General features: G+C 43.5%; 1 protein-coding gene and 1 pseudogene across 5 annotated transcripts; one reads left to right on the forward strand and one right to left on the reverse strand.

The window, feature by feature from the left end:
* The first annotated feature begins 348 nt into the window (after positions 1 to 348).
* On the forward strand, positions 349 to 823 carry LOC115862805 (large ribosomal subunit protein uL11-like; annotated as a pseudogene).
* A 13,320-nt stretch (positions 824 to 14,143) lies between these two features.
* LOC115862810 (ubiquitin-like protein 7) lies at positions 14,144 to 24,934 on the reverse strand. 5 transcript variants are annotated; one of them, XR_009562931.1, is made up of 6 exons: positions 24,775 to 24,934; positions 24,466 to 24,515; positions 24,053 to 24,320; positions 23,344 to 23,466; positions 15,389 to 15,433; positions 14,144 to 14,464 (listed from the first exon to the last, which is right to left on the reverse strand). XR_009562931.1 is itself a non-coding variant. In XM_030874997.2 (6 exons), the coding sequence occupies exons 1-6, from the start codon at positions 24,803 to 24,805 to the stop codon at positions 14,375 to 14,377; spliced, it is 507 nt and encodes a 168-aa protein (XP_030730857.2). In that variant the 5' UTR covers positions 24,806 to 24,933; the 3' UTR covers positions 14,144 to 14,374. The 5 variants fall into 5 exon arrangements, 2 of the variants coding, with proteins under 2 accessions (XP_030730857.2, XP_060149980.1); XR_009562930.1 differs by having other exon boundaries at positions 14,144 to 14,520; XM_030874997.2 differs by having other exon boundaries at positions 24,053 to 24,220; positions 24,775 to 24,933.
* Between the last annotated feature and the right edge of the window lie 100 nt (positions 24,935 to 25,034).

Consider the following 25,034-nt stretch of genomic DNA (forward strand, 5'->3'; position numbering starts at 1 on the left):
GTAAGGGTAGGGGGAGAGATAAATTGGGAGATTGGGATTGACATATACACACTGTTATATATAAAATAGATAACTAACAAGGACCTACTATATAGCACAAGGGAACCCTACTCAATACTCTGTAATGGCCGATATGGGAAAAGAATCTAAAAAAGAGTGGATACATGTATATGTATAACTGAATCACTTTGCTGTACACCTGAAACTAACACAGCATTGTAAATCAACTATACTTCAAGAAAAATTAAAAAAAAAGAAAAAGACTTCCACCTTTTGGCTCAGAGGAGGCCAAGGTGCAACTTTCTTCAGTTGTCCCGAATCCGGGTTCATCCGACACCAGCTGCCACCATGTTGCCTAAGTTTGACCCCAACAAGATCAAAGTTGTGTACCTGAGGTGCACCAGTGGGGAAGTCGGTGCCACATCTGCCCTGGCCCCCAAGATTGGCCCCCTGGGTCTGTCTCCAAAAAAGGTTGGTGATGACATCGCCAAGGCAACTGGTGATTGGAAGGGTCTGAGGATTACTGTGAAACTGACCATTCAGAACAGACAAGCCCAGGTTGAGGATTGATCATCAATGCCCCAAGGAACTGCCAAGAGACAGAAGGAAGCAGAAAAGCATTAAGCACAGTGGAAACATCACTTTTGATGAGATTGTCAACATTGCCTGACAGATGCGGTATCGATCTTTAGCTAGAGAACTCTCTGGAACCATTAAATAGATCCTGGGGGCCATCCAGTCTGTGGGCTGCAATGTTGATGGCCGCCACCCTCACATCATAGATGACATCAACAGTGGTGCAGTGGAATGCCCAACTAGTTAAGAACTGCAAAGAAAAATAAAGGGTTATTTGACAACCAAAAAAAAGAAAATTCTACTCTTGCCTGAAGAACGTTACTCATGTCCTCAGGTATTTAAACGGGAAAAGGAAAGACCATTCAATATCAGTCTTGGGCTGAATCACCCACAGAAAACCAAACCCTGCTACAATAGGTCTGCTCTTGAAATCCACCTAATCAATGACTAACCCCACTTCATTTTGAGCCAGTCATAGCCAGTCATTCATATTTAACTTAAACCCCACATTTCCCCCAAGCCCTATATAAACCCTATCTTTTACTTTGTTCACAGAGATTATCTGTCTCCTTACAGTTCTCCCTTGCCTGGAAAGAAATAATTTCTTAAATAAATAATTTTGTGTGTTTGTTTTTCTTTCTAGATTTGAAAGAATTGTGATTCCTTTAATACAAGCAAACCTAAAATGCAACGAATTAACAAAATAGAAGTTTAGATTCTGCTCACCTAGCAGTCTTGAACAGGTGTTCAGCTTGGTGGGGCAGCTCTCATCCTCCCTGTCACTCATGGACCAAGATTCCTTCTGTCTGTCATCTTTCATGGCTCTGTCACCAGTTGCATCCATCTGGGAGGAGAGGAAAGAAAGAGTTTCATTGTGTGTGGGTATGGGGGGAGGTGTTTACTAGGCCAGTCCTGGAAGTGGCACCCATCGATTACACCTTAATCCATCTTACATCCCCTTACAGAGAATTTAGTCTAGAGGTTATATCAAATTGTAAAGGACAGAATGTATATAAGTAGGGAGCTAGAGGTCTCCATTACAGGGTGTAAATCAGAAAGCACCTTAATTTTTGTCTTCCACTGGCCCTTTAGTTTACTCTCTATGGCTGGTTTTCCCTTGCCCCTTTCACCTTGGTCAAATCCATCAACTTTGCTAATTACTCTTACGTATTAAGATTCCTCCTGAAATGCTAGGCTCCCAAACAACATCAGTTAAGTAACAGAAATGCCCAGCCCCCTCTAATAGTCATCACTCTAAAACTGATTTAAGACTGAGGCTTCTTCCTGTCTCCCAGCGTGGGCCTCTAGGATGTGAGTCACCTCCTATGGAAAAGGCGTGTGTGATCAGTTTCATTCTTTCTTCATTCAATGCTTCCACTTTCCTCATCTTGTTGCTACTGTCTCTAATCTTTCCAAGCTGGGTGGCTGCTAGTTCCTCTGGTGTCTTTGGATAGATTAGAAAAAGGTTCTCCCTTCTGGGTGAATGCAACCCCATGGTGAGAGAACTGCACCTCTGTGTGAAGTAGGAACAGGCAACTCTTCCTCCAAGTAGACACAACCCCGTGCCAGGGCATATGGTTTGGAGAGTGGAAAGCAGGTTGGATTTCAGCCCCCATTAGCACCTACAGTCAGGTGCCATTTTCAGTGAATAACTTACACAACCATGAAGCCTGTTAAGGTTGGAACATATGGAGGAAGTCACAAGGGAGACTGTAATGTTTGTACTTGACCAGTACTGTCATGAGTGGCATCTACATTCTCTGGGGTTTGCAGAGGTTTAAGGCTTACTCTTTTTTTTGCAGGTTGTATCTCTGAGTTCTTTAAAGCTCCATCATTCCATCTTTGGGGATCTCATCTCTGTACTTTCCTTTGCATAGATGAGTACATTGCTTTTGTGGTTGTTTGTTAACAATTCTTTCTTGAGACCCCAGGCATCTGGTGATACGACTGCACCTTCCTTCTGCTGAAGTCCACTCACTTCTTTTGGCAGCTTTCTTGAACAGGATCCAAGACAATGCTTCTCCAGAGCTCTTGCATGTATGTACCACATTTGGACTAGAGAAAACATGCTCCTTTGACCTATTGTTGGCAGTTCTGTTATATTCCAAACCATAGCCTCATCTCTACCCCACAGGATGCCTGAGCCAGTCCTTTACCTTTTATATATCCCAAATGTAATTCAGACGTCAGCCACCATGTCTCTCAGATAGGAAGCAATATTACATATTGCTGTGTGTTCCCAGCAAAATTCCTTACATCAGTGTGAGTGAGGCAAAGGGCATACACACCTCAGGATGAGGTTGAGGATGGTGGCAATGACTCAGTACAAAGTACAACAGCTTCCTCTAAAAACCTTGACTCTCCTATCTTTTTTTTCAGCCTCTCCAATGCCTTTTGTAAGCTGGAGGTAGGTGGTGAACTAAGAGTAAAAAGCTGGTTTTCTACACTCTCCCTCTGCAAATCCTGTGTTGGTGAATTTGCATCTAACTTTGAATATGACCTTACTGTTTTGGGGTCTCAGCCAAATCTGAGACTAAGTGAGGTTCATTTAAGCATCTTATCTATACATATCTCTGGAAGTATACAGATGGAACAGAAAATATTCATTACCTTTGGAGGGAAATTTGTTGGCACAGGGAAGCTGTGGGAGGGAGAATTTTTCACATATACTCTTTTGAACTGTTTTAATTTTAAACTATATATATATGTAGTAGCTATTTAAGAAATTAATCTTCTAAATGTATATTGAAGTACATTCCTGCAATAGAGCACTTTCCAACTCTTAAGAAGAATGAACTAAAAATTCTGATGTAGAAATATCTCAAAGATGTTGTTAAGGAAGATACAGAACATTTCATAATGTACCTATTTACATACAATAAAATTACACATAATTACATGTTTTTTAATACATGAGGAACATTTCCAGGGTAATTTTATTGGGATAGACTAAATTATGTTGTAGCAACATGTTAAACTTGAAATCTCAGTTGTTTACCACAGAAAAGGCTTATATTTCTGGTGCATACACGTGTCCATTGAGAGACAGGCAACTCTTTTAGGGCAGCTGTTCTCCATGTGGTAACTCAGGGATCCAGGCTGTTTCCATCTTGTGGCTTCCTCACCTAAAGGCATGGCTTCCACAATTGCTGCAGCATGGGGAGAGAGAGCTGGAGAGTCACACATTAGCACTAAATGCTTTGGCTCAGCAGGGCACATATCACTTCTGTTTATAGTTCTTGAAGTAGAACTAGTCTCATGAGCCCTGCCTCACTACCAGGCAGGGTAGGAAATATTGTCATTCTTCATGCCCAGGAAGAAGAAAACAAAATGGGTTTCAATGTCATGTTGACATTGTCTCTGCCACAGGACACATACACAAAAAGGTAACAGGAGGAGGGAATCTGAGGATCTGAAATCAGAAGACTTACTTTTCACAGTACTATTCACTATATTCACTGTATATTAAGTATGTATGTTATTTGGATTTTTTTTAACCATTGGGTCATGTATACTTTTTCAATGCAAGGAATTATTAACTTTAGCATCAAGGGATACTGAAACTAGTTTTATGAGGAATAAGGTATAGTATAAAAATATCTCCCCACATGATACTTATTAATTACAAATGGACAAAGGATAAGTTTACAATGGAAAACCCGACAGACACCACCTTAACTTAGGGATCAAAGTTAAAAAACATCACCAGTAATGGGACAAATAGATATCTTGTGCCTCCTGATTTAATGAACTGAGAAAAACACAGCATCATTTTTGTGATATTCCTGCCAAAAATGCATAGCCTGAACTTAATCATGAGGAAAAAACAGATAAACCTAAATTGAAGGACTTTATACAAAATATCTTGCCTGTATTCTTCAAGTGACAAGGTAATGAAAGGCAAAGAAAGACTGAGGGATGAATTTAGACTGAAGGAACTAAAGAGACTAGTCAACTAAATGCAATATGTAACCCTGGATTGGATTCTGAACCAGAAAAATACTATTTTCTTCGTTGCTACAAAGGACAATATTGAGACAATTAATGATATCTGAATAAAATCCGTGGGTTAGATGGTATTATTGTAACAATGATATTTTTATGATTTTATAATTGTGCTATTGTTATATAAGAGAATGTCCTTGTTTTAGGAAATATACACTCAAGTGTTTAGGGGTGAAAGGGCATCATATCTGCAATTTACTCCCAAATGGTCAAATGGTTCAGGAAGTAGTTATATATTTTATATATATATATATATATATATATATACTTATATACACATAAACATACATGCATATATATGTGAGAGAGAGAGAGAAAGAAAGAACAATAAAGCAAATGTGGTAAAATGTTAACATTTTGAGAATCTGAATAAAAGGTATATGGGAGGTCTTTGTACTTTTCATGCATCCATTCTGTAAGTCTGAAATTCTTTAAAAATAAAAAGTTTGTAAAAGTGACCAGTAACTAACTACACTTATTAAGTTTGTGACTTCTAAATATAATGCTGATCATCAAATTTTATTTGTAATAGAATAAAGGTGCAGAGTAATTATTTCAAAATTATATCTCACAGACTTATGGTGAGGGTCAAATGTTGTAATATGTATAAATACAGTCTGTTGTCATTATTGCATTGTTTATGTGTGAATACATTATTTTCATTATTATTATTATTTTCATTTTGGCTGAAGTGGGTGATTCCTACTGGAGAGTAACAGAGGTTGAGGTTGAAAGAGTGACACGAGAAAAAGACAAAATCTTTTAATTTTGAAAAAGATACCGATGAGACTTCCCTGGCGGTCCAGTGATTAGGACTCCAAGCTTCCACTGCAGGGGACCTGGGTTCGATCCCTGGTCGGGGAACTAGGATCCCACAAGCCACACGGCACAGCCAAATAGATACAAATAAATAAATACATAAAATTAAATTTAAAAAAAAGAAAAAGATACAGAATGCCAGGCAAAGGGGCTTGGATTTTGCCTTGTAAAAGTCACTTTTGGGATACTGAAAAGTCGTTGCTTACCAAAATGGGATGGGAGAAGCTGAATTCTTAGCAGTGCTGGTAGTCTCCTTAGGGATCAGCTGATGAATGGTCCAACCTCCTCATTTTAGTTAAGCTGGCGGGTTATGCAGATGAGGCATCTAGACTAGAGTCTTGAAGATGAAGCTATGAAGATTCAAAGATTGAGAGGGCAAATGAAGAAAAACAAAGAGACGAGAAATGTCACATTGCCAGGACCAGCTACATAATTTGGGGGGCCCATTGTGAAAAGAAAATTCAGGGCCCCTTGTTCATAAGTTATTAAGAATTTCAAAACAGTAACAGCAGAACATTATACCAAGCAGGGGATCCTACTGAGCATGGGGCTTCATGTGACAGCACAAGCCACTAACCCATGAAGCTGGCCCTGCACACACAATCCACCAAGGATGTCCACATTACGTCATTCACCCAAGGTCACTAGCAATCACGATGCCCCTCCTGGAGCTCAGAGTGGGGCCATCTTCCCTTGAAGCACAGGGCTACATGGAGGGAGGCGGCACCTGAACAAAATCAGGGCTCTGGTGGGAAAGAGGAGAAGGAGTTTTTGCATTGGTCCCTGACACGCTGCTGATTCCAGAACTGCTGATACAAAGGCAGGGTGGTGGGTTAGCAACGTCATGCTGTGTGAGAAGGAATGATGTTACACAATTTAACCTTAGGTGGGTCACAAAAGTATATTTTTATTTCAGTAAAGACGTGTTTATTCTTATGTATATATTTAAAAAATAAATTGTAAGAGGAACACAGAGAGCACTAAGCATAAAGAAAAAACTGATAATTCAAACTTATTAAAATGAAGAATTATTGTTCATCAAAGACTCCATTCAGTGAGCAAAAAGGCAAGCCATATATTGCATATATGTACATGCAATACATATATCTGACAACAGACACCAAGAGCACGTGCATACACACACACACACACACACACACACACACACATCAATACGTATACGTGCATGGGGTGGGGGTGGGGGGAAGATGGGAGAAGATGCTGTAATTGTGTAATTTGTGGCAAGCCAAGAAGGGTCCTTGGGGTTCTAGAGCAAACCCATGCCATCTGCAGTGGAGAATTAAACACCCTTTGAAAAATATACACACATGCTACAATACAAAAAATCAATACGAAAAAAACTAGACAACTCGATTAAGAAAAGGGCAAAGTACATGAATACTTCACAAATGAGGATATGCAATTGACTGACAAACATGAAAAGTTTTCAGCCTCATTAGTCATCAGGGAAATGCAAATTAAAACCACAATGAGATACCACTTTATGCCAATGAGAATGGCTAAAATTAAAATGACTGATGATATCAAGTGCTGCTGAGAATGTGAAACAAGTGGAACACTCATTCAGTGCTTCTAAAAGGGTAAACTGGTACAGCCACTTGGAAAACTATTTGGCAGTACCTAGTAAAACTAGGTATGTCTATGACTCGGCAATTTAACTCTTACGTATGTGTCCTCAGACAGGCATACATGTGTACAGTAGAAGACACGAATAAGAACGTGAATAGCAGTGCTTTTCATAATAGCTAAGACCTGGAAACAACCTAAGTGTCCATCAATGGTAGAATGGATAAGAAAATTGAGTTGTGATCACACAACAAAATACTATATATCAATGAGAGAGAAGAAATTATTACTATACAAAACAAAATAGATGAACTTCACAAACATAATGTCAAGAGAAAGAAACCAGCCACAAAAGAATACACATGCTGTAACTCATTCCATTTATATAAAGCTCAAACACAGGTAAATGAGTACACTCATACTCATAGCAGTGTTATTCACAATAGCCAAAAGGTGGAAGCAACCCAAGGGTCTAGCAACAGAGAAATGGATAAACAAAATGTGGTGTACACATACAATGAAATCACTCAGGCTTAAAAAGGAAGGAAATTCTGACACATGCTACAACATGGATGAACTTTGAGGATATTATGCTAAGTGAAATAAGACTATCACAAAAAGACAAATACTATATGATTCCACTTACATGAGGTCTAAAGTAGTTAAAGTCATTGAAGCAGTAAGTAGAATGGTGGTTGCCTGGGGCTGCGGGGGAGGGAGGAATGGGGAGTTGTTTAATGGGTCGTTTTAGTTCGGGAAGATGAAGAGTTCTGGAGATTGGTTGCACAAGAGTGTGAATGTACTGAACCCTACTGAACACTTAAAAATGGTTAAGATGGTAAATTTTATGTTATGTGTATTTGACCACAGTTTAAAAAAAAAGGCAGATAAATGAATCTATGGTGATAGAAGGATAGTGGCTACCTTGGGGGAGAGACTGACTGAAAGGAGGGATGAATGGGGCTTCTGTGGTGCTGGTAATTTCTGTTTCTTGAGCTGGGTGATGGTCACCTGGGTGAGTTCACTTGGGATTTATGCACTTCTATGTATATATATTATTGTGGCATGCATGGTGGTGTGTTTTCCAGATCACCCTGCGAGGAAGGACCTGCTGCCCAGCTGCAGCAAGAGTGGTCAGCAGAGAGTCTCCAGCTGTTAATTCTCTCAGAGCCTACAGAGGGCCGCCTTGCCTGAGATCACCCCCTTGCTGGGCAGCCTGAATCTGGTGACTGAGCAAAGTAGGGGTATAAAGGTCCAACCATTTAGACTTGATGCTAGACAAATCTGATGGGATTTCTTACTCCAGAGTGAGGAGCTGATTGGCTGAGACTCTTCTGAGTCTGCAGCACAGGTTGACTTTCCCTCTACCAATCCTGCTTTCACTCCCTTCCTTTCACAGGTGTAGATCTCTAATAAGCATTTTACACCCCAAACTCTATCTCAGCATCTCCTTCTTGAGAACTTGACCTTTGACAGTTGGTACCAGAAGTGGATGAGAAAGCTGATGATAAGATGGGTTTTTGGAAACTGATGACCACCCATCTGACAAGGAGAACCCCATTACTGGAGGTAGGTGGAGCACAACCAGGGGTGAATTGGGAGGGTGAAACGATAGAATGGAATGCTCTATCCAATGGAATAGAGGGCACAATGTACCAGATGCTTGAGCTGAGTGGAGGGAATAGTGCTATACGGATGATGGATTGGATGTATTGCTAATCCAACTGGATGTGCACATCTCATGCTAAAGTCAGGGTCCTGGTTGGAAAAACCTGAAATTCTGGCACATGGAATGGAGATATCAAGGTGGATATCCCTAAAGATTTTAACTCCACGAATTCCTTTGAATCTTCTGAGCCTGCAGAAGTGGCCCACTTCTCTCTAGTAAGAGCCAACTTTCCCTTTCTGCTGAGAGACAGTGCAGATGCCCCTCCCTCACAAAGCAACAAGTACCCCTGTCATGATCTGCCCCTACTCCCTTCCTAGCCACTTGGCCTATACTAGGTTAGCTGCAGCATAACCGAGCTATGGAAGTGCTGAGCCTGATAAGGGAAGAAAGGAATTGTGACCCATAGGAACAGCAAGGTCTAGCCAGCATGTACCCAGGAGCCAGAGAGGATAGATATGGAACTGGATTCTGAGGGTACTTGATGAAGGGGGAAGCAACATAAAATTGGAAATGGAAGAGTTTATTGACTTGGGATCCCTCTCTTGAGTTACAAGATTCAATGTCCTGGCAAAAACCAGGAGATGGTGCAAACTCACCACTAGGATGGATCCTAGAAGCATGGAAAAAGCGATGACCCATGCTAAAGGAAGCTTAAAGTTAGGACTGCTGTGGAAGTTGATGGAGGTGGGGTTAAAAGGCTCAGATAAGTGAGAATGCTGAATAGACTATGGATAACTAGACCTGCCAGATAATTATGTTCTATGAAAAGAACCCAAAGACACACTATTTACCAAGGCCATAAAAAATTTGCTGGTGAGAGGCTACCAGAATCTCTGAAAAAGTTAAGTGGTAGCTCTCCTCTGTATACCAGGGCTGATGAAAGAAGAAATTAGCTTTTTTTTTTTTTTTTTTTTGCGTCACGCGGGCCTCTCACTGTTGTGGCCCCTCCCGTTGCGGGGCACAGGCTCCGGACGCGCAGGCTCAGCGGCCATGGCTCACAGGCCCAGCCACTCCGCCGCATGTGGGATCTTCCCGGACCGGGGCACGAACCCGCGTCCCCTGCATCGGCAGGCGGGCTCTCAACCACAGCGCCACCAGGGAAGCCCAGCACTGTTTATTATTTAATCATCCTTTTGTCATTGAATTAAAAATTCATCTTTCATATGTTATATTCTTATAATCAGATATCTGTTCCTGGATTTTCTAGTCTGTTACACTGGTTCATTTGTCTATCCCTATCATATGGATTTTTTTATGGTAACTTTATAGTGTCCTCTGATATCTGGTAAGCCAAGTGCACCTTTAGTGTACTTCTTCCTACATTTAATGGCTATTCACAGGTACTTTATTCTTTCCAAATGAATTTTAGGATAATTTAATCCAATTAAAAAGAAATATGTGGGGATTATATAGGAATTTTATTAATTTTACATAAATTTGTAAAGTTCACCTTTGTGTGACATACCCAAGAATGAAACAATGAAGGCATTCAATGCCTGTTCATTGTTCAGATCTTGTTTCATTTCTTTATCCAACATATACTTTTGTTGACCACCTACCACATGCTAAGCACTGTTCTAGATGCTGGGGATACAGCTGTGAACAAAACAGACAAGGTCCTTGCCTTTTGCAGTTTGCATTCTAGTAGGGGGAGACAGGTAATAAACAAATATATAATACATAACACAAGTAAATATGTAATATATCCGATGGTGTTAAATGCTATTGCCAAAAAAAAAAAAAAAAGAATCCAGTTAAGAGGGATATAGAATGCTGGGAGGAGGGTTGCTTTTCTATTTCGGGTGATAAGGTGATGTGGTGACATTTGAGTATCGCTTTGAAGAGGGATCCATGCATTCCAGTCAGAGGAGCTAGCAAACGTAAGAGCAGGAGCATGCTTGGTGTGTTATATGATCAGAGGAAGAGCAAGAAGCCCAGTGAGTGAGTAAGGGGTAGTTGTGTTGTGAGGATTTTGGTTTTAACTGTGAGTGAGAAGAAAAGTGATTCCTGAGTTTTGAGCAAAGGAGTAACATGATCTGATGAAAGTAATAAAAGATCATTCTGGTGGACAGGAGTGGAAGGAAGGAGACCAATTAGGAATCTCTTAGGATAATTCTCACTCGAGATGATGGTGACTTGGACAAGGGTGACAGAGGTGGCAAGAAATGGGGGATTCTGGGGAATTCCCTGACGGTCCAGTGGTTAAGACTCTGAGCTTTCAGTCCCGAGGGCGCAGGTTTGATCCCTGGTCGGGGAACTAAGATCCCACAAGCCGCGTAGCGCCAACCAAAAAAGAAAAAAAAAAAAAAAAAGTGGGGGATTCTGACCCGTCTGACTCAAGTGCCGCCATAGTCCACCAGAGGGCACTACATACGTGTCCTGGTGAGGCGGAGCTGTGACAGCCGGTCCTTCCTTCACCCTCCCATAATGATAGGTTGTGGTATCTACCTACATAACAGCTACCCCTCCCCTTTTGATTTTATTCGAGACTGTGGAGTGCCCAGCCTCAAAGGATGAGTCATGATGGTATAAGCACCATTTCCATCTCCATGATGCTGTTATCTAATGTCCTAACCTTCTTTTCTTTCCAAGACCTTCCCTCTATCAACCTCTCCTATACACGTACATGCATCAACTAGTTTATTAAGGCATCTGGGAGAACAGATTCACTGGTTGTGACTAGGAACTCCCTTCTTTGCCATTATTTCTTTTGGGAACATTGCCTCTCTAAACCTATAGTGTTGAAAAGAAAACGAAATAATGTTTTTAAAAATTTATGTACATGTAAAGAAAAATTGAGACAAAAGAATTTACAGCAGCACCGTCCAATAAAACTCTAATGGGAGCCACGTATGTAATTAAATTTTAACTTACACATGTAACCAAATTTTTAAAAGTAAAAAATAGTTTGAAATTAAGTTTAAGAATGTATTTTACTTAATCCAATATATCAAAAATATTATCATTTCAAAATGTAAACAATATATACTTAATGAGACATTTTACATACATTTTTTTCATACTAGGTCTTCAAAATCTAGTGTGTATTTTACATTTACAGCAGGTCTCAGTTTGGACTGGCCACATTCCAAGTGCTCAATACCCACATGAGGCTAGTATCCACTGTATTGGATAGCGTAAATTTTCAGTGTGTGGAAAGACATCTTATCATCTCCCCAGTACTCATTTTTCTCTTTCTTTCACTGTAAACCCGCCCCCTCCTTCCCCCCCAAGTTTAACAATGCACATGGATGTCCTACCGCAGACACCATTTCCCGGCCTCCTTGAGAGTTGTGTGTGTATTCATTTTCTATTGCAGTGTAACAAGCTACCACACGCTTAGCAGCGTAAAACACCTACTCATTATCTCAGAGCTCTGTAGGTCAGAAGCCTGGGCTTGGCTGGGTTTTCTGCTCAGGGTTCCACAAGGCTGAAATTAAGGTGTCCACTGGGCTGGGCTCTTACCTGGAGGCTCTTGGGAAGAACCTGCTTCTAAACTCATTCAGGTTGTTGGCAGAATCCAGTTTCTTATGGCTACGACTCCGAGGTCCTGTTTCTGGGCTGACTGGGAGCTGGGAGCTGCTCTCTGTTCCTACAGGCTGCCTGGACTCCTTTTCGTGTGCCCCCAAACTCCTCACGCTTTGAATCTCTCTGACTCCCCCTTCTGCCCACCAGTTGGAAAAACCCGTGCCTTTAAAGGGCTTGTGATTAGATTAGGTCCACCTAGATAGTCTTCCTTTTGCCATATAACATAACATAATCACAGGAGTGAGCTCATTCAAAGGGGATTATACCAGGGCAAGGGGCGTTTGGGACGTTCTAAGAATTAGGCTTCCAGTTGCTCAGGACAACATTTTGGGTGTCATGCTTGTTCTCTTGCTTTTCCTCAAACCTCACCGGTCAGTGATCAAATTCTATCAGCTCAACTTCCAAAACACACTCAGAATTCAACCACTTCCCATCACCACCTCTGCTGTATCTTGGGCCAGCCATCGTCATCTCTCATGTGGTTAGTGCAGTAACCTCCTAACTGGCCTGCCTTCAGCAATCTGTTCTCAATACAGCAACCAGAGTGATCCTGGTACAACATATGCCAGACCACGTCATTCCTCTGTCACCCCTTAATGGCTGCCCATCTTGGAATAAAAGCCAAAATCCTTAATATGTACTGTAGCCACATTGTAGTCCTTGTAAGGTTCTACTTTGGTTTCCTTATTAGCTCTGCATGTGACCTTCAAATCCTACCACTTGTCCCCTCTTTCACTTCACTGTAGCCTCACATTCTTTCTTTCTTTCTTTTTTTTTTTGCGGTACACGGGCCTCTCACTGTTGTGGCCTCTCCCGTTGTGGAGCACAGGCACCAGATGCCCAGGCTCAGCGGCCATGGCTCATGGGCCCAGCCGCTCTGCGGCATGTGGGATCTTCCCGGACCAGGGCACGAACCTGCGTCCCCTGCATCGGCAGTCGGACTCTCAACCACTGCACCACCAGGGAAGCCCCTCACACTCCTTCTTGCTATTCCTTAAACATGTCACGAAGTCCTTTAGGGTTTTTGTACTTGCTATTCACTTTGCCTAGAATGTTCTTTCCCCAAGATATCTGCATGACTAGCTACACACACACACACACACACACACACACACACACACACACACACACACGAGACTTCATATACCCCTACCTTGCTTAATTTTTTTGCTTCTACTGTAGTAGTTTTTGCTATACTACATACTATATTTTTAATTTGTATCTTGTTTGTCTCCCCGCTAAAATATAAACCCATTAGAAAAGGGACCCCTGTGCCCCGCACCTGCCAGACACATACCTTTTGTTCATTATTATATCAACCTGGCACACGGTAGGAACTCAAAATTGTTTGGTGAATGAATAATAACATGAGAGGGCGCTGATGGGAGTTAAAGCATTCTAAGGTCTTTATATTGTTTGGAAGGAAGGTAGCATATTGATTAATTTTAGACTTTGCTAAGCTAAATGTGCACGCTACATTTTTCAGGGTTACCACTAAGAGAACAGAAATAGAACTGTGACTTCAATGTCAATGAGAAGGGAAGGGCAAAAGAGAAAATTTCAGCCAGTGGAAGGCAGGGATGAAGAGAAAGCAGCAGAGATATGATAAAAAAGAACTTCCTGATTCCTGTAGAATAATGGCAGATGCCTAAATCCCTTCACAATCTTCCAAAACCCACACAGATCAACAAGGAAAGCAAATTACATCACCCCAGCCCTCACTACAGCATCCTAGGAGAGGGAGAGTACCTTGAGCCTCAATTTACATGTAAATGGAGAGAGAAATATCTGAAACCAGCAGAGCCACAACATCAGCTAGAATTATCCCAGAGGGAGAAAATCCTATTGTGAGAGGGGAAACACTGAGGTCAGGTCTGAGACTCGGTGGATCAGAGCACTGGCTACTTGGTAATCGAAAAGAACATTCGTGAAAATTGATGACATATTAGGTCACAAAAGAAAATCTCAGTAAATTTATTTATTTATTTATATTTATATTTTACTTTTGGCTGCATTGGGTCTTCGTTGCTGCGCGCCGGCTTTCTCTAGTTGCGGCGAGCGGGGGCTACTCTTCGCTGCAGTGCGCGGGCTTCTTACTGCAGTGGCTTCTCTTGTTGCGGAGCACAGGCTCTAGGCGCGCGGGTTTCAGTGGTTGCAGCACGTGGGCTCTGTAGTTGTGACTCGCAGGCTCTAGAGCGCAGGCTCAGTAGTTGTGGCACAGGGGCTTAACTGCTCCTCGGCAAGGGGGATTTTCCCGGATCCGGGATAGACCTGTGTCCCCTGCATTGGCAGGCAGATTCTCAACCACTGCGCCACCAGGGAAGAGTCCTCAATAACTTTAAAAAGAGCAATAATATAAACAGCATTCTCCAATCACAATGCAATAAAAGTATAAATTAATAACAAAATTAAAAGTAAAAAGTAACTTTCACCTAGAAAATTTTAAAACTCTGTATTAAGCAACTCTTGGGTTAATAAGATAATATAAACCAAAACTGCAGAATTTTATAAAATAGCAATAATGGAAACACAGCTTATCTGAATCTATGTGATGCTGCAAAAGTAGTTGTTAGAAGAGTATTACACTAAATATCTAGGTAGAATTAAACATCAATTTAAAGGCTACAAAAATAAAAGCAAAGCAAACCAAAAGAAAGCAGAATGAAGGAACTATTAAAGATATAAGCAGAAATTAATGAGTTTGAAAACAGAAAAATAAAATAAAAAGAATAAATAAATCCAAATGCTGGTTCTTAGAAAAAAAAGAAAAATCAGTCAAATGGACAAACTACTAGCTAACTTAATCAGGTAAAAAAGGGAAAGAGCATGAGTATGCAAGGTAAGAAATGACAAGGAAATAACCATTGAAAGAGAAGAAAAATTAAAAATCTTAAGATACTACTTTTCACGAGTCTAGACAAAGACATCTGAAAATGTAGATTAAATAGATAACTTCCTAGGAAAATATTGTTTACCAAAATTGACCCTAATAAACATAAAAAATTTAAACAAATTAAATAATTACTCCTCAAAAATTCACAAGGCCCAGAAGAATTCATAGGAGAATCTACCAAACCTTCAAAGCTACTTAAAAAGTTCCAGAGCACAGAAAAAAGAAACTCCCACATTATTTTTAAATAGCCACATGCAATTTAAAGAAATCAAGAGGGAAGAGTAGTCTTTGACGTTTATCCACATATTTACCATTTCCGATGCTCTGCATTCTTTCCTGAAGATTAAAGTTTCCATCTGGTTCCAGGCAAGAAAAGGAGAAATAAGTGAAAAGGAGAGAAGTAGTGATACTTATAACCAGAAAGCAAAGCTTTTCGAGATATCTTTGGGAGAGTTTTGCTTATGTCTCAATGGCCAGAAAACTTGGATGTGATGTTTAGATGGGCACGTTGCTTTCCTAAACAAATTCAGGGTTCTGATGGTAAAGAAGACATGGAGAATGCTTACTGGGTAGAAAGAAAGCAGTGGCTGCTTATTGGGTAGAAAGAAAGCAGTGACTGCCACAGTCCACCCTTTAGGGTATCCATCCTTCCATATACAGAATATGCTCCCTCCCTGATGTGGACAGTTCCAAAGTCTCAGCCAGACACTGCATCCATCTCAAAAACCAGAGTCTCTATCCCATATGCAGTTTTCTCCACTTAGCCCTGATGTGAATCCTTATACAAAGTCCAGTAACCTACAAACTAAAAGCCAAGTTATCTTCCCCCAACATATCCCATATATAATATTGGAGAAGGAACAAAATTAAACTCCCACATGGGAAAGGGAAGAATAGGAAACACATCAAAGCTACTGCAAATATTAGAGCTATGGGCAAATACCGGATTCTGCTAGACAGGAGCAGCCAGGACTCCCTGCCGGACAGTAATTTCCTTACTCAGCCAACCTACTCTCTGGGTGGAACTTTTTCGATTGTGCTCCATGGTCCAAGTTCCGTCTGCTTTTGAGATGACTTCTTGTGTATTATCCACTCGAACCATATCTGAAGTGTAACTTTGGGGTGGATGCCCTTTCTGTTGTGTGTGTTCGGGGGCCTGGGGTTGAAAAATGATAAGGTTTTGCGGGTCAGGTCCTTACATTTTCATTGCTGGTGATATGATTCCCTCAAAAATGTTGTACGCTTCCAGTCTATTTGCTTCTTCTTCAATCCTATGTGTGAGTAACCACAGCAGAAGCTCCTATGTAGCCATAGTCTGTAAACCTGAAAACCCTCCTCTATTACGTGTTGGCCTCTGTGCTCTGCTTATCCTTCTAGCCTTCAACTTAATGCTCACTGACTTGAGACAACTGGAAACAAAAGTCTCTAGGAGGAGGAGAACACTTTGCAGAGTCCACTTCCTCTGTGGAGTGGTGATTCTTAAAGGAAGGTGCTTAGGAAAGGCCCAGGATACCAGTCTCATCTTCTATTTGGAGAACAGAAGCAATGATCTTTTTCAGCCCTGCAAGTCTCCAAATTATGAGATGTTCACTCAAAGGAAATTTGTAGGCCCTAGCCAGAGAGCCTTCCTTAGTGAAGCGGTACTTCCTTACCTTTTTTATTCAGGCTGCGTAACTCTAGCTCATTGGTCTCTCTCAGGACTTTGTTGAAAATAGAACGAAGTCACCAGCACGTGCCAACAATCTGAATCATTCCAGCTATTTTCCCTAACACAACAGACTTGATTGGCATGTGGGGTATCTCCCATAGAAGAACAAATTGACCAAATGTTCCACCACTGCCTAGCAAGGTCATTGGCATTCCAGTCTGTAACACACGTACACTCAGAACCCAAAAGCCCTTCTCTGCCACTCAACAAATCCACGTTTCAGATTATATTACTTGCAGCATCCCACTTCAGTGTACTGACTTCTCTAAGTCAGTATGCATTTGGCTGCATTTAACAGAAACCCAACAAAGTGGCTAAACCTATAAGGGGTTTACTATTCTCATGTTGCAAGGAGTCTGGTATAGGCAGTCTGGGAACTGGTACAGCTGCTCAAGGAATCAGGCTCCTTCTATCTTCTTCTGCCATCCTTAGTGTGTCTTTCGGCTTCAAGATCATAATTTGGCTGTTACTCTTCCTGCTTTGAAGGCAGGAAAAAGGGGCTTGGGAAAGGCACAATGCATGTGCCAGTTGAATCTGCCCTCTTTCTTTTTTAATCAGGAAATAAATCACTTTTCCAGAAGTATTACCAGGGACTTTCAGTAGTATCTTCTTGGCCACATTGCCACGCTTAGCTCCAGGGAAGTAGGGGAGACAAATATTTTTAAACTACGAATAAAAAGGGGGTTCTGTAAGTAAAGAAGAAGAGACTAGGGACTTCCCTGGTGGCGCAGTGGTTAAGAATCCGCCTGCCAATCCGCCTGTCCCCTGCAGGGGACACAGGTTCGAGCCCCGGTCCGGGAAGATCCCACATGTCACGGAGCAACTAAGTCCGTGCGCCACAACTACTGAGCCTGCGCTCTAGAGCCCGCGAGCCACAACTACTGAAGCCCGTGCACCTAGAGCCTGTGCTCTGCAACAAGAAAAGCCACCGCAGTGAGAACCCTGCACATCGCATGGAAGAGTAGCCCCTGCTCTCTGCAACTAGAGAAAGCCCGCGTGCAGCAAAAAAGACCCAACGCAGCCATAAATAAATGAATAAATAAATATTTATTTTTTAAAAAAAGAGAGAGAGAGAGAAACTAGATATTGGATAATCAGTTAGTTCTGCCAGACCAATTCAAACTGTTTTACACAAGAAAAGGAATATCTTGGCTCAAGTAACTAAAAAGTCCGGAAGCTGTGCTTACTTGATCCAATGGCTTAAGAAAATCACTAAGACTCCGGTTTCTCTTCAGCTCTCCACTCTGCCTTCCTCCATGTCAGAATGAACTGAGGTTGATTCCCCTTGTGGTCCTCAGATGGCTCCCAAGGCCATAAGCTTTCTCATTCATGCCCAGTGGGAAATATAGACTATCAGCATCCCAGCATCTGTAGCTGACATGCTCAGCCCATCACTGAGCTCAGAGGATGGAATGCACGGATTGGCTTGGCCTGGGTGGTGAGCTCCAAACCTACATCTAGGATGGAACCATTGCAGGAACTGCAAGGATCGGATTCCCCAATGGAAAGTATGGTCTATTGAAAAGGGGCCAGGGACCTCTGGGGAAGGAGGTGGGGAAATGGATAATAAGAAGACAACCAACATATGTCCTTAGGGTAGCTAAAGAAGAAGGAGTCAGTCAGAAGGGGGATTAGTTAACAGTGGAAACACTGAAAAAAAGGAGGGTCTCTGAAGCGACATTGTCAGTGTTCATCTGAGCATTGGCTGGGGACAGGGAAGTCTCATCCCAGGTCATATCCTGTCCAGTTCCAGTGGCAGATCCATTTTTACTGTGAGGGTCTTGGAAGCACACTCCTGCTCTTCTCGGCCCCCCACTCCCATTCTGGTGCTCTGGCTCCAGCTCACCATGCAGCCTTCTGATTATATTTGACCTCCCAAGTTGTTTTCTTACAGGGAGGGAGTATCTTAATCAGAGACTGGAATGCTTGGCAATTCTGGTTCATGATGGGAATTAAGACATCAGCATTCTGATTTTTAAATTTGCTTTTTTTTTTTTTGGCTGCACTGTGCGGCTTGTGGGATCTTAGTTCCCCAACCAGGGATTGAACCTGGGCCCTCGGCAGTGTAAGCATAGAGTCCTAACCACTGGACCGCCAGGGAATTCCTCAGCATTCTGATTTTTTCATTAATTGCTGACTCACTGTGTCAGCAAAAGCTCTTTTCTGAGCCTGTGTGGCTGAGGACCAGACCCCGAAGTCCTGGTGTTTCCAGAACATCTGACAACTTGTGAGTCTATTAGCAACAAGCCAATGGGTTTTCCTTGAAGATCCCCACATTGTCTACTTCTTGCTTACTGATTTGAGGTTTCCTAGAGTTCAGGGTCTTATGCAGGAATCCCACTGTATCATTCCTGATGCTGGAATGATGCAAAGGCTGGGTTAGAGCTGATGCAAAGTTCTTTTTCATCTTCAGGATCTCTTGCTGTGAGCCTCATGACCCGCCTAGCTGCCCTTTTGATCCTACAGTAGAAGAGTCTATGCAGTACAAACTTGAATCTTACATGAACAGACACTTCACACAAGAGGATATTCAAATGTTCATATGAAAATATACTCATGCTCATTAGTCATAAGGGATATGTAAATTAAAATCAAAATGAGATATTACTACATACCCATCAGAATGGCTAAGATTAAAAAGACTTGGGAATTCCATGGCAGTCCAGTGGTAGGACTCTGCACTCTCATTGCTGAGGATCTGGGTTCAATCCCTGGTCGGGGAACTAAGATCCCACAAGCCACACGGTGTGGCCAAAAATAAAATTTTTTTTTAATTTAATTAAATTTAATTATTTATTTATTTTTGGCTGCATTGGGTCTTTGTTGCTGCGCGCGGGCTTTCTCTAATTGCAGCCAGCGGGGGCTACTATTTGTTGTGGTGCGTGGGCTTCTCATTGCAGTGTCTTCTCTTGCTGCAGAGCACAGGCTATAGGCATGTGGACTTCAGTAGTTGTGGTTCGTGGCCTCTAGAGCGCAGGCTCAGTAGTTGTGGCACAAGGGTTTCGTTGCTCCGCAGCATGTGGGTTCTTCCCGGACCAGGGCTCGAACCCCTGTCCCCTGCCTCGGCAGGTGAATTCTTAACCACTGCGCCACCAGGGAAGTTCCAAAAAATGTTTTTAAATCCTTGACAATACCCAGTGTTGGCAAGGATGTGGAGAAAGTGGGACTCAACATTTCTGCTGGGAGTGTAAAGTGGTACAGCTACCTGGGAAGTCTGTTTGGCAATATGTATTAAACTGAACATACATTTATCCTATATCCTGGCAATTCTACTCTTAACTATGTATGGAACAGAAATGCTCACCAAAAGACATATGTAAGAATAGTCATTGCAGCATTATTCCTAATAGTTCTAACTGGAAAATAATCCAAAAGTACATCAACAGTAGAATTAATAAGTACATTGTGTTATATCCAAACCATGTTATACTATAAAGCAATGAAAATGAAGGAACTACTACTGCTATTCACAGCAAACTGGAAGAATCTCATTAATATGATGTTAAATGGAAGAAGCCAGACACGAAAGACTATATATGGTATGATTCCATTTAGAAGAAGTTCAAGACCAGGCAGAAGCTAATCTATGGTTAGATGTCAAGGTAATGGTTACCTCTGGAGGAGGAGGTGGGTAATGACTGGGAAGGAGCCTGCGAGCTGCTTCTGAGTGCTGCTAAATTCTCATTTTTTGGGGGGTAGTGATTATATAGATGTGTACACTCTGTAAAAAATTCATCTGGTTATACAAATGATAATTTGTACACTTTTCTTGGCTGGGCTGAGTGACATGTCTATAGGTCGTCTGATAGACAGCTAACCTAGGCTGGCCTCTGCTAGAGCAGTTTAGGAGACTCAGCTCTGCAACGTGTCCTCCAGCAGGCTAACCCAGGTGTGTTCTCCTGGTGATGGCAGTGGTGCAAAAGGGCAGCTCCCAATGTTCAAGTCCATTTCAAGCCTCTGCTTTCATCATACCTGCTAACATTCCATTAGCCAAAGCAAGTCATGTGGTGAAAGCTAGAATCAAGGGGAAGGCAGGTTACTCCGCTCACGGGCACTGCAAAGTTATGTGGTAAAGGGCATGGATCTAGGGAGGATGATGAATTGGGCCATCAACACAATCTACAACTCGTGGGAGAAAGAAAAATCAAGTTAATGACAATATAGTGAAACATAAACGATAATTGAGAGAAGTACAGGGTGCTTTAAGGGCGCAGAAAAGGGCACATTTTATATCTGATATTAAAATTATTCACGGAAAAATTTATGCATGGACATTTCCCCTTCTAGACCGTGAACTTCTCGTATATGCTTCATTTTCACACCTTCCACAGCTCCTGGCATAAAGTAGGCACTTGAACATTTGTGAAATAAATGTTCAGCCATAAAGGTAGTAATTTCTTCTTTGCCCATTTTTATTTCAGGCTCTAGGAGAAGAAAGAGACCCACATATGCAGCAAGACATATTTTTATATTTTACAACCATTTTAGTGAACTCATAATCTCCGTTACAGAATAGGCTCCACTCAAGCGAAGGGCTGGAGGAGTTCCAGCAGAGAGATGGGTGGAATCATTCAAATTTTGATGTGTTCCCTTTTTCTGGTGGTGGTTGGGCTGTCTTCTATGTATTTTTTAATATTGCAGTTAAATATACATAACATGAAATTTACCATCTTAACCATTTAAGTGTACAGTTCAGTGGCATTAAGTACACTCACATTATTTTGCAACCATCACCGCCATCCATCTCAAGAACTATTTTATCTTCCCAAACTGAAATTCTGTATCCATTAAACAACAACTCCCCATTCTCCCTGCTCCCCAGCCCCTGGCAACCATCATTTTACATTCTGTCTCTATGAACTGGACCACTCTAGGTGCCTCATAGAAGTGGAATCATACAGTCTTTTTGTGACTGGCTAATTTCACTTAGCATAATGTCTTCAATGTTCATCCATGTTGTAGCATGTGGCAGAATTTCCTTGCTTTTTAAGGTTGAATGATACTCCATTGTATGTATATACCACATTTTGTTTACCCATTCATCTATTGATGGACACTAGGGCTGCTTCTACCTTTTGGCTATTGAGAAGTAATGTGCAAATCAAATTCCACCCAAGTATGGAATTCTGGGGTGGAAAGTGCCTCAACACTCAATCTGAAAGTGAGATGAGGGACTTCCCTGGTGGCGCAGTGGTTAAGAATCCACCTGCCAATGCTGGGGACTCAGGTTCAACCTCTGGTCCGGGAAGATCCCACATGCTGCAGAGCAAATAAGCCCGTGCGCCACAACCACTGAGCCTGCGCTCTAGAGCCCACAAGCCACAACTATTGAAGCCCGTGTGCCACAACTACTGAGCCTGCGAGCCACAACTACTGAGCCCATGCACTGCAACTACTGAAGCTCTTGCACCCTAGAGCCTGCGCTGCAACTACCGAGACCGAGAGCTGCAACTACTGAAGCCCACGTGCCTTGAGCCTGCGCTCCGCAACAAGAGAAGCCCATGCACTGCAACACAGAGTAGTCCCCACCCGGGCACAGCAACAAAGACCCAACACAGCCAAAAAAAAATCATAGCTACATTAGGACCATATAGCTAAGACTCATGGCCTGATTAACTTTCACCAGAGTTTTCTGATAATGATACCAGGAAAAAAATAAGGATTACTTTTCTGAGGGGACTTCCTTGGTGGTCCAGTGGTTAAGAATCTGCCTTCCAATGCAGCGGACGCAGGTTCCATTCCTGGTTGGGGAACTAAGATCCCACAGGCCGTGGGGCAACAAAGCTCGCGTGCCAGCACAGCCAAAATTTAAAAAAAAAAAAAATTACTTTTCTGAGGGTGATAAATCTGGCTGAGAATTTAGGTATAGGATGAGATATTAAGCCAAGCTTCATTATTAACCCCATCAACAATATCCAGAGTGTGGCAGACACCATGATTTCAAACTAGTCTCTGGGGTGGAATGTCATAGGTAGACTGACACAGGCCATTTCTAAGGTTGGCTGCCTCTGCCTGGACACCATGCCCCCTCAACCAAACACCCCTTCCCTGACTGGCTAACCTCTAACTAATTCTTTGACAGTCAGTCCAAACACCCCTTCCTCAGAAAAGGTTTCCCTGACCTAGGCCCTCACCTCAAGCCTGGGCTGGGCTTCTCGCCCTGTTGCTCCCTTACTGCAGCAACTGCCTGGCACCCCTCCATATCAGGGATGAGCACTGGCTCGTCTCTACCCCAGGAGCTGGACCCAGGCCCGGTATATACATGCTCAAGGCTCAGTCACCACTCACAAAATGGATGAGTTGTCTCTTCAATTAAAACTGCCACAAGTATTCAAGCCAGGTGGTCAGCGGAGCCAGGCCGTGGTCACTGCGTGCAGGAGTGGAAGCCACAGGGACAACTGCCCGTGCTGGGAGCATCCTCTCCTGTCACACTGCCACGCCCCAGCTGTTCCTGGAGCAAAGCAGGCCAAGTGGGAAGGGCCTCCAGAGAGCAGAAGAAAGCTCAGTGTCCAAAGTAACTAAGAAGCCATGTGAACATCAGGAGTGGGGAAGACTGACCTGAAGGCTGGGCTGCCCGGAGGCCTGCAGCGCATGCTGGAGAGCTTGGCTGAAGAGATCATTGGTGATGGGCGTCCCTGACTGGACGCCGGATGACACCGGGGAGGTCCCTGAGGAATGGCCCTAGAGACAAACCAGGGTCAGCACCACGCTCAGAGACACCTCAGTCTCCCAGCACATACCCACTGCTGTCACATCACCCAGGGTGCCCCTGGGTGCCCCACGACTGCCTCCCAGCAGGGGCCTGCATGAGACAACCACACAGAGGTACCCAAAAGCTCTCTATGTGGGCGGGAAAGGTTCTGTTCTCTTTTGCTCCAGGGAGATGGAATGGAGCCCCCGACCTAGCCTAGGACCCAGCACTGGGAGACATGGCCTTGCAAGCTGGAGTGACCGTCACCAGGAACGCTTAAGCCTGTGACGTCTGGCCACTTTCAGGGACAAGTAAGGGTGTCCTATGTGACGGAAGGTTCTTCCAAAGTGCTGGCAGGAGTTAATCAGGCCCGTGATGAAATCAGGCCCAGACTTCTAAGCCCTAAAGACTGGTGACGGGAGGTCGCCTGAGCTGCAGCGGGAAACCCACCAGGCTCCAGGTAGAGTTCGGCTCAAAGCAGATCCAGCACCAGGATCAGCAAAGGTCAATCCATTCTACCACTGGGACCTTCTCCCTTAGGGGCCTGGCCTTGATCTTCCCGCCCTCTCTCCATACCTGGGTGCCAGGAGTTGGCATGTGAGAGCTGCTCTCCGGAGTGCTGGCCAGGGCCAGGGCGGTGGCCAGCTCGCTCTGGGTGATAGGCCGGGGCCCGGCAGCTCCACTGTACCCCAGGGAAGCTGGGCGGGAGCCGGGTGTGCTGCTCGAGGGCGTGGACCTGGCGCTCTGAACAAGAGAGGCACCAAGCATCAGGGAAGCAGCCTGTGACGTTCTCAGATGAAGCCCACCCCCGTTCCAGGAACAGTTCTTGGGGAACCTCCCCAACCTGCCAGGTTCAGACAGCAATAGTATGACATAGCTGGGTCACCAAAGGGCCTCCGATCACCTCCCAGCTGGGGCGTGCCAGGTCCCAGGGAGAGGTGCATCCCCAGCGCCATCCCCCCCCAATGGCAGGCAGCCAGGCCACTTACTGGGTGAAAGTCATCCTCATCATCAGAGAGCCCTTCAAACAGGAAGCCACCTGGAGGAGGGAGAACAGATTTCAGGAGGAAGAACAGAGGCAGAGGCGCAGCTCCAGAATCTCAGCTCCAGTTACTCTCCAAATTCATATTTTCATCTCTCCCCTTGGAAAATTACAGGACAGATGTACTCCTTGACTCAAATTGAGAGTTCCCAAGGAACGCCCTCTGCCAGCACTATACATAGCTGCTGAGTAAAGCAAACCCCTGGACCACTGCCCGCTCCCGAGGGGGCCTGCGTTCCACTGTCCTGGGGCTCACCTGGCATATCCCGGTACGAGCTGGAGGGCATGCCCCGGGAAGAGGAGTCGCCCCTGTGCTGTGGCTACTGGCTCCCGGCGTACTTTGAGCCTTACAGCTCTCTCTGGCGTGGCAGCTTGCACACTCACACACTCACCCAGACCCACACGCTCCCCTCCCCGTAGGAACAGCCCGGGACCCGCAGAGCCATTTGCACGCACTTCCTGCGGCGCCGCACACTCCTCACTCACCCAGGCAGCATCTAATCTTGCGCCCCGCCA

Source organism: Globicephala melas, chromosome 2 (assembly GCF_963455315.2).
Source record: "Globicephala melas chromosome 2, mGloMel1.2, whole genome shotgun sequence".
Classification (NCBI taxonomy): domain Eukaryota; kingdom Metazoa; phylum Chordata; class Mammalia; order Artiodactyla; family Delphinidae; genus Globicephala; species Globicephala melas.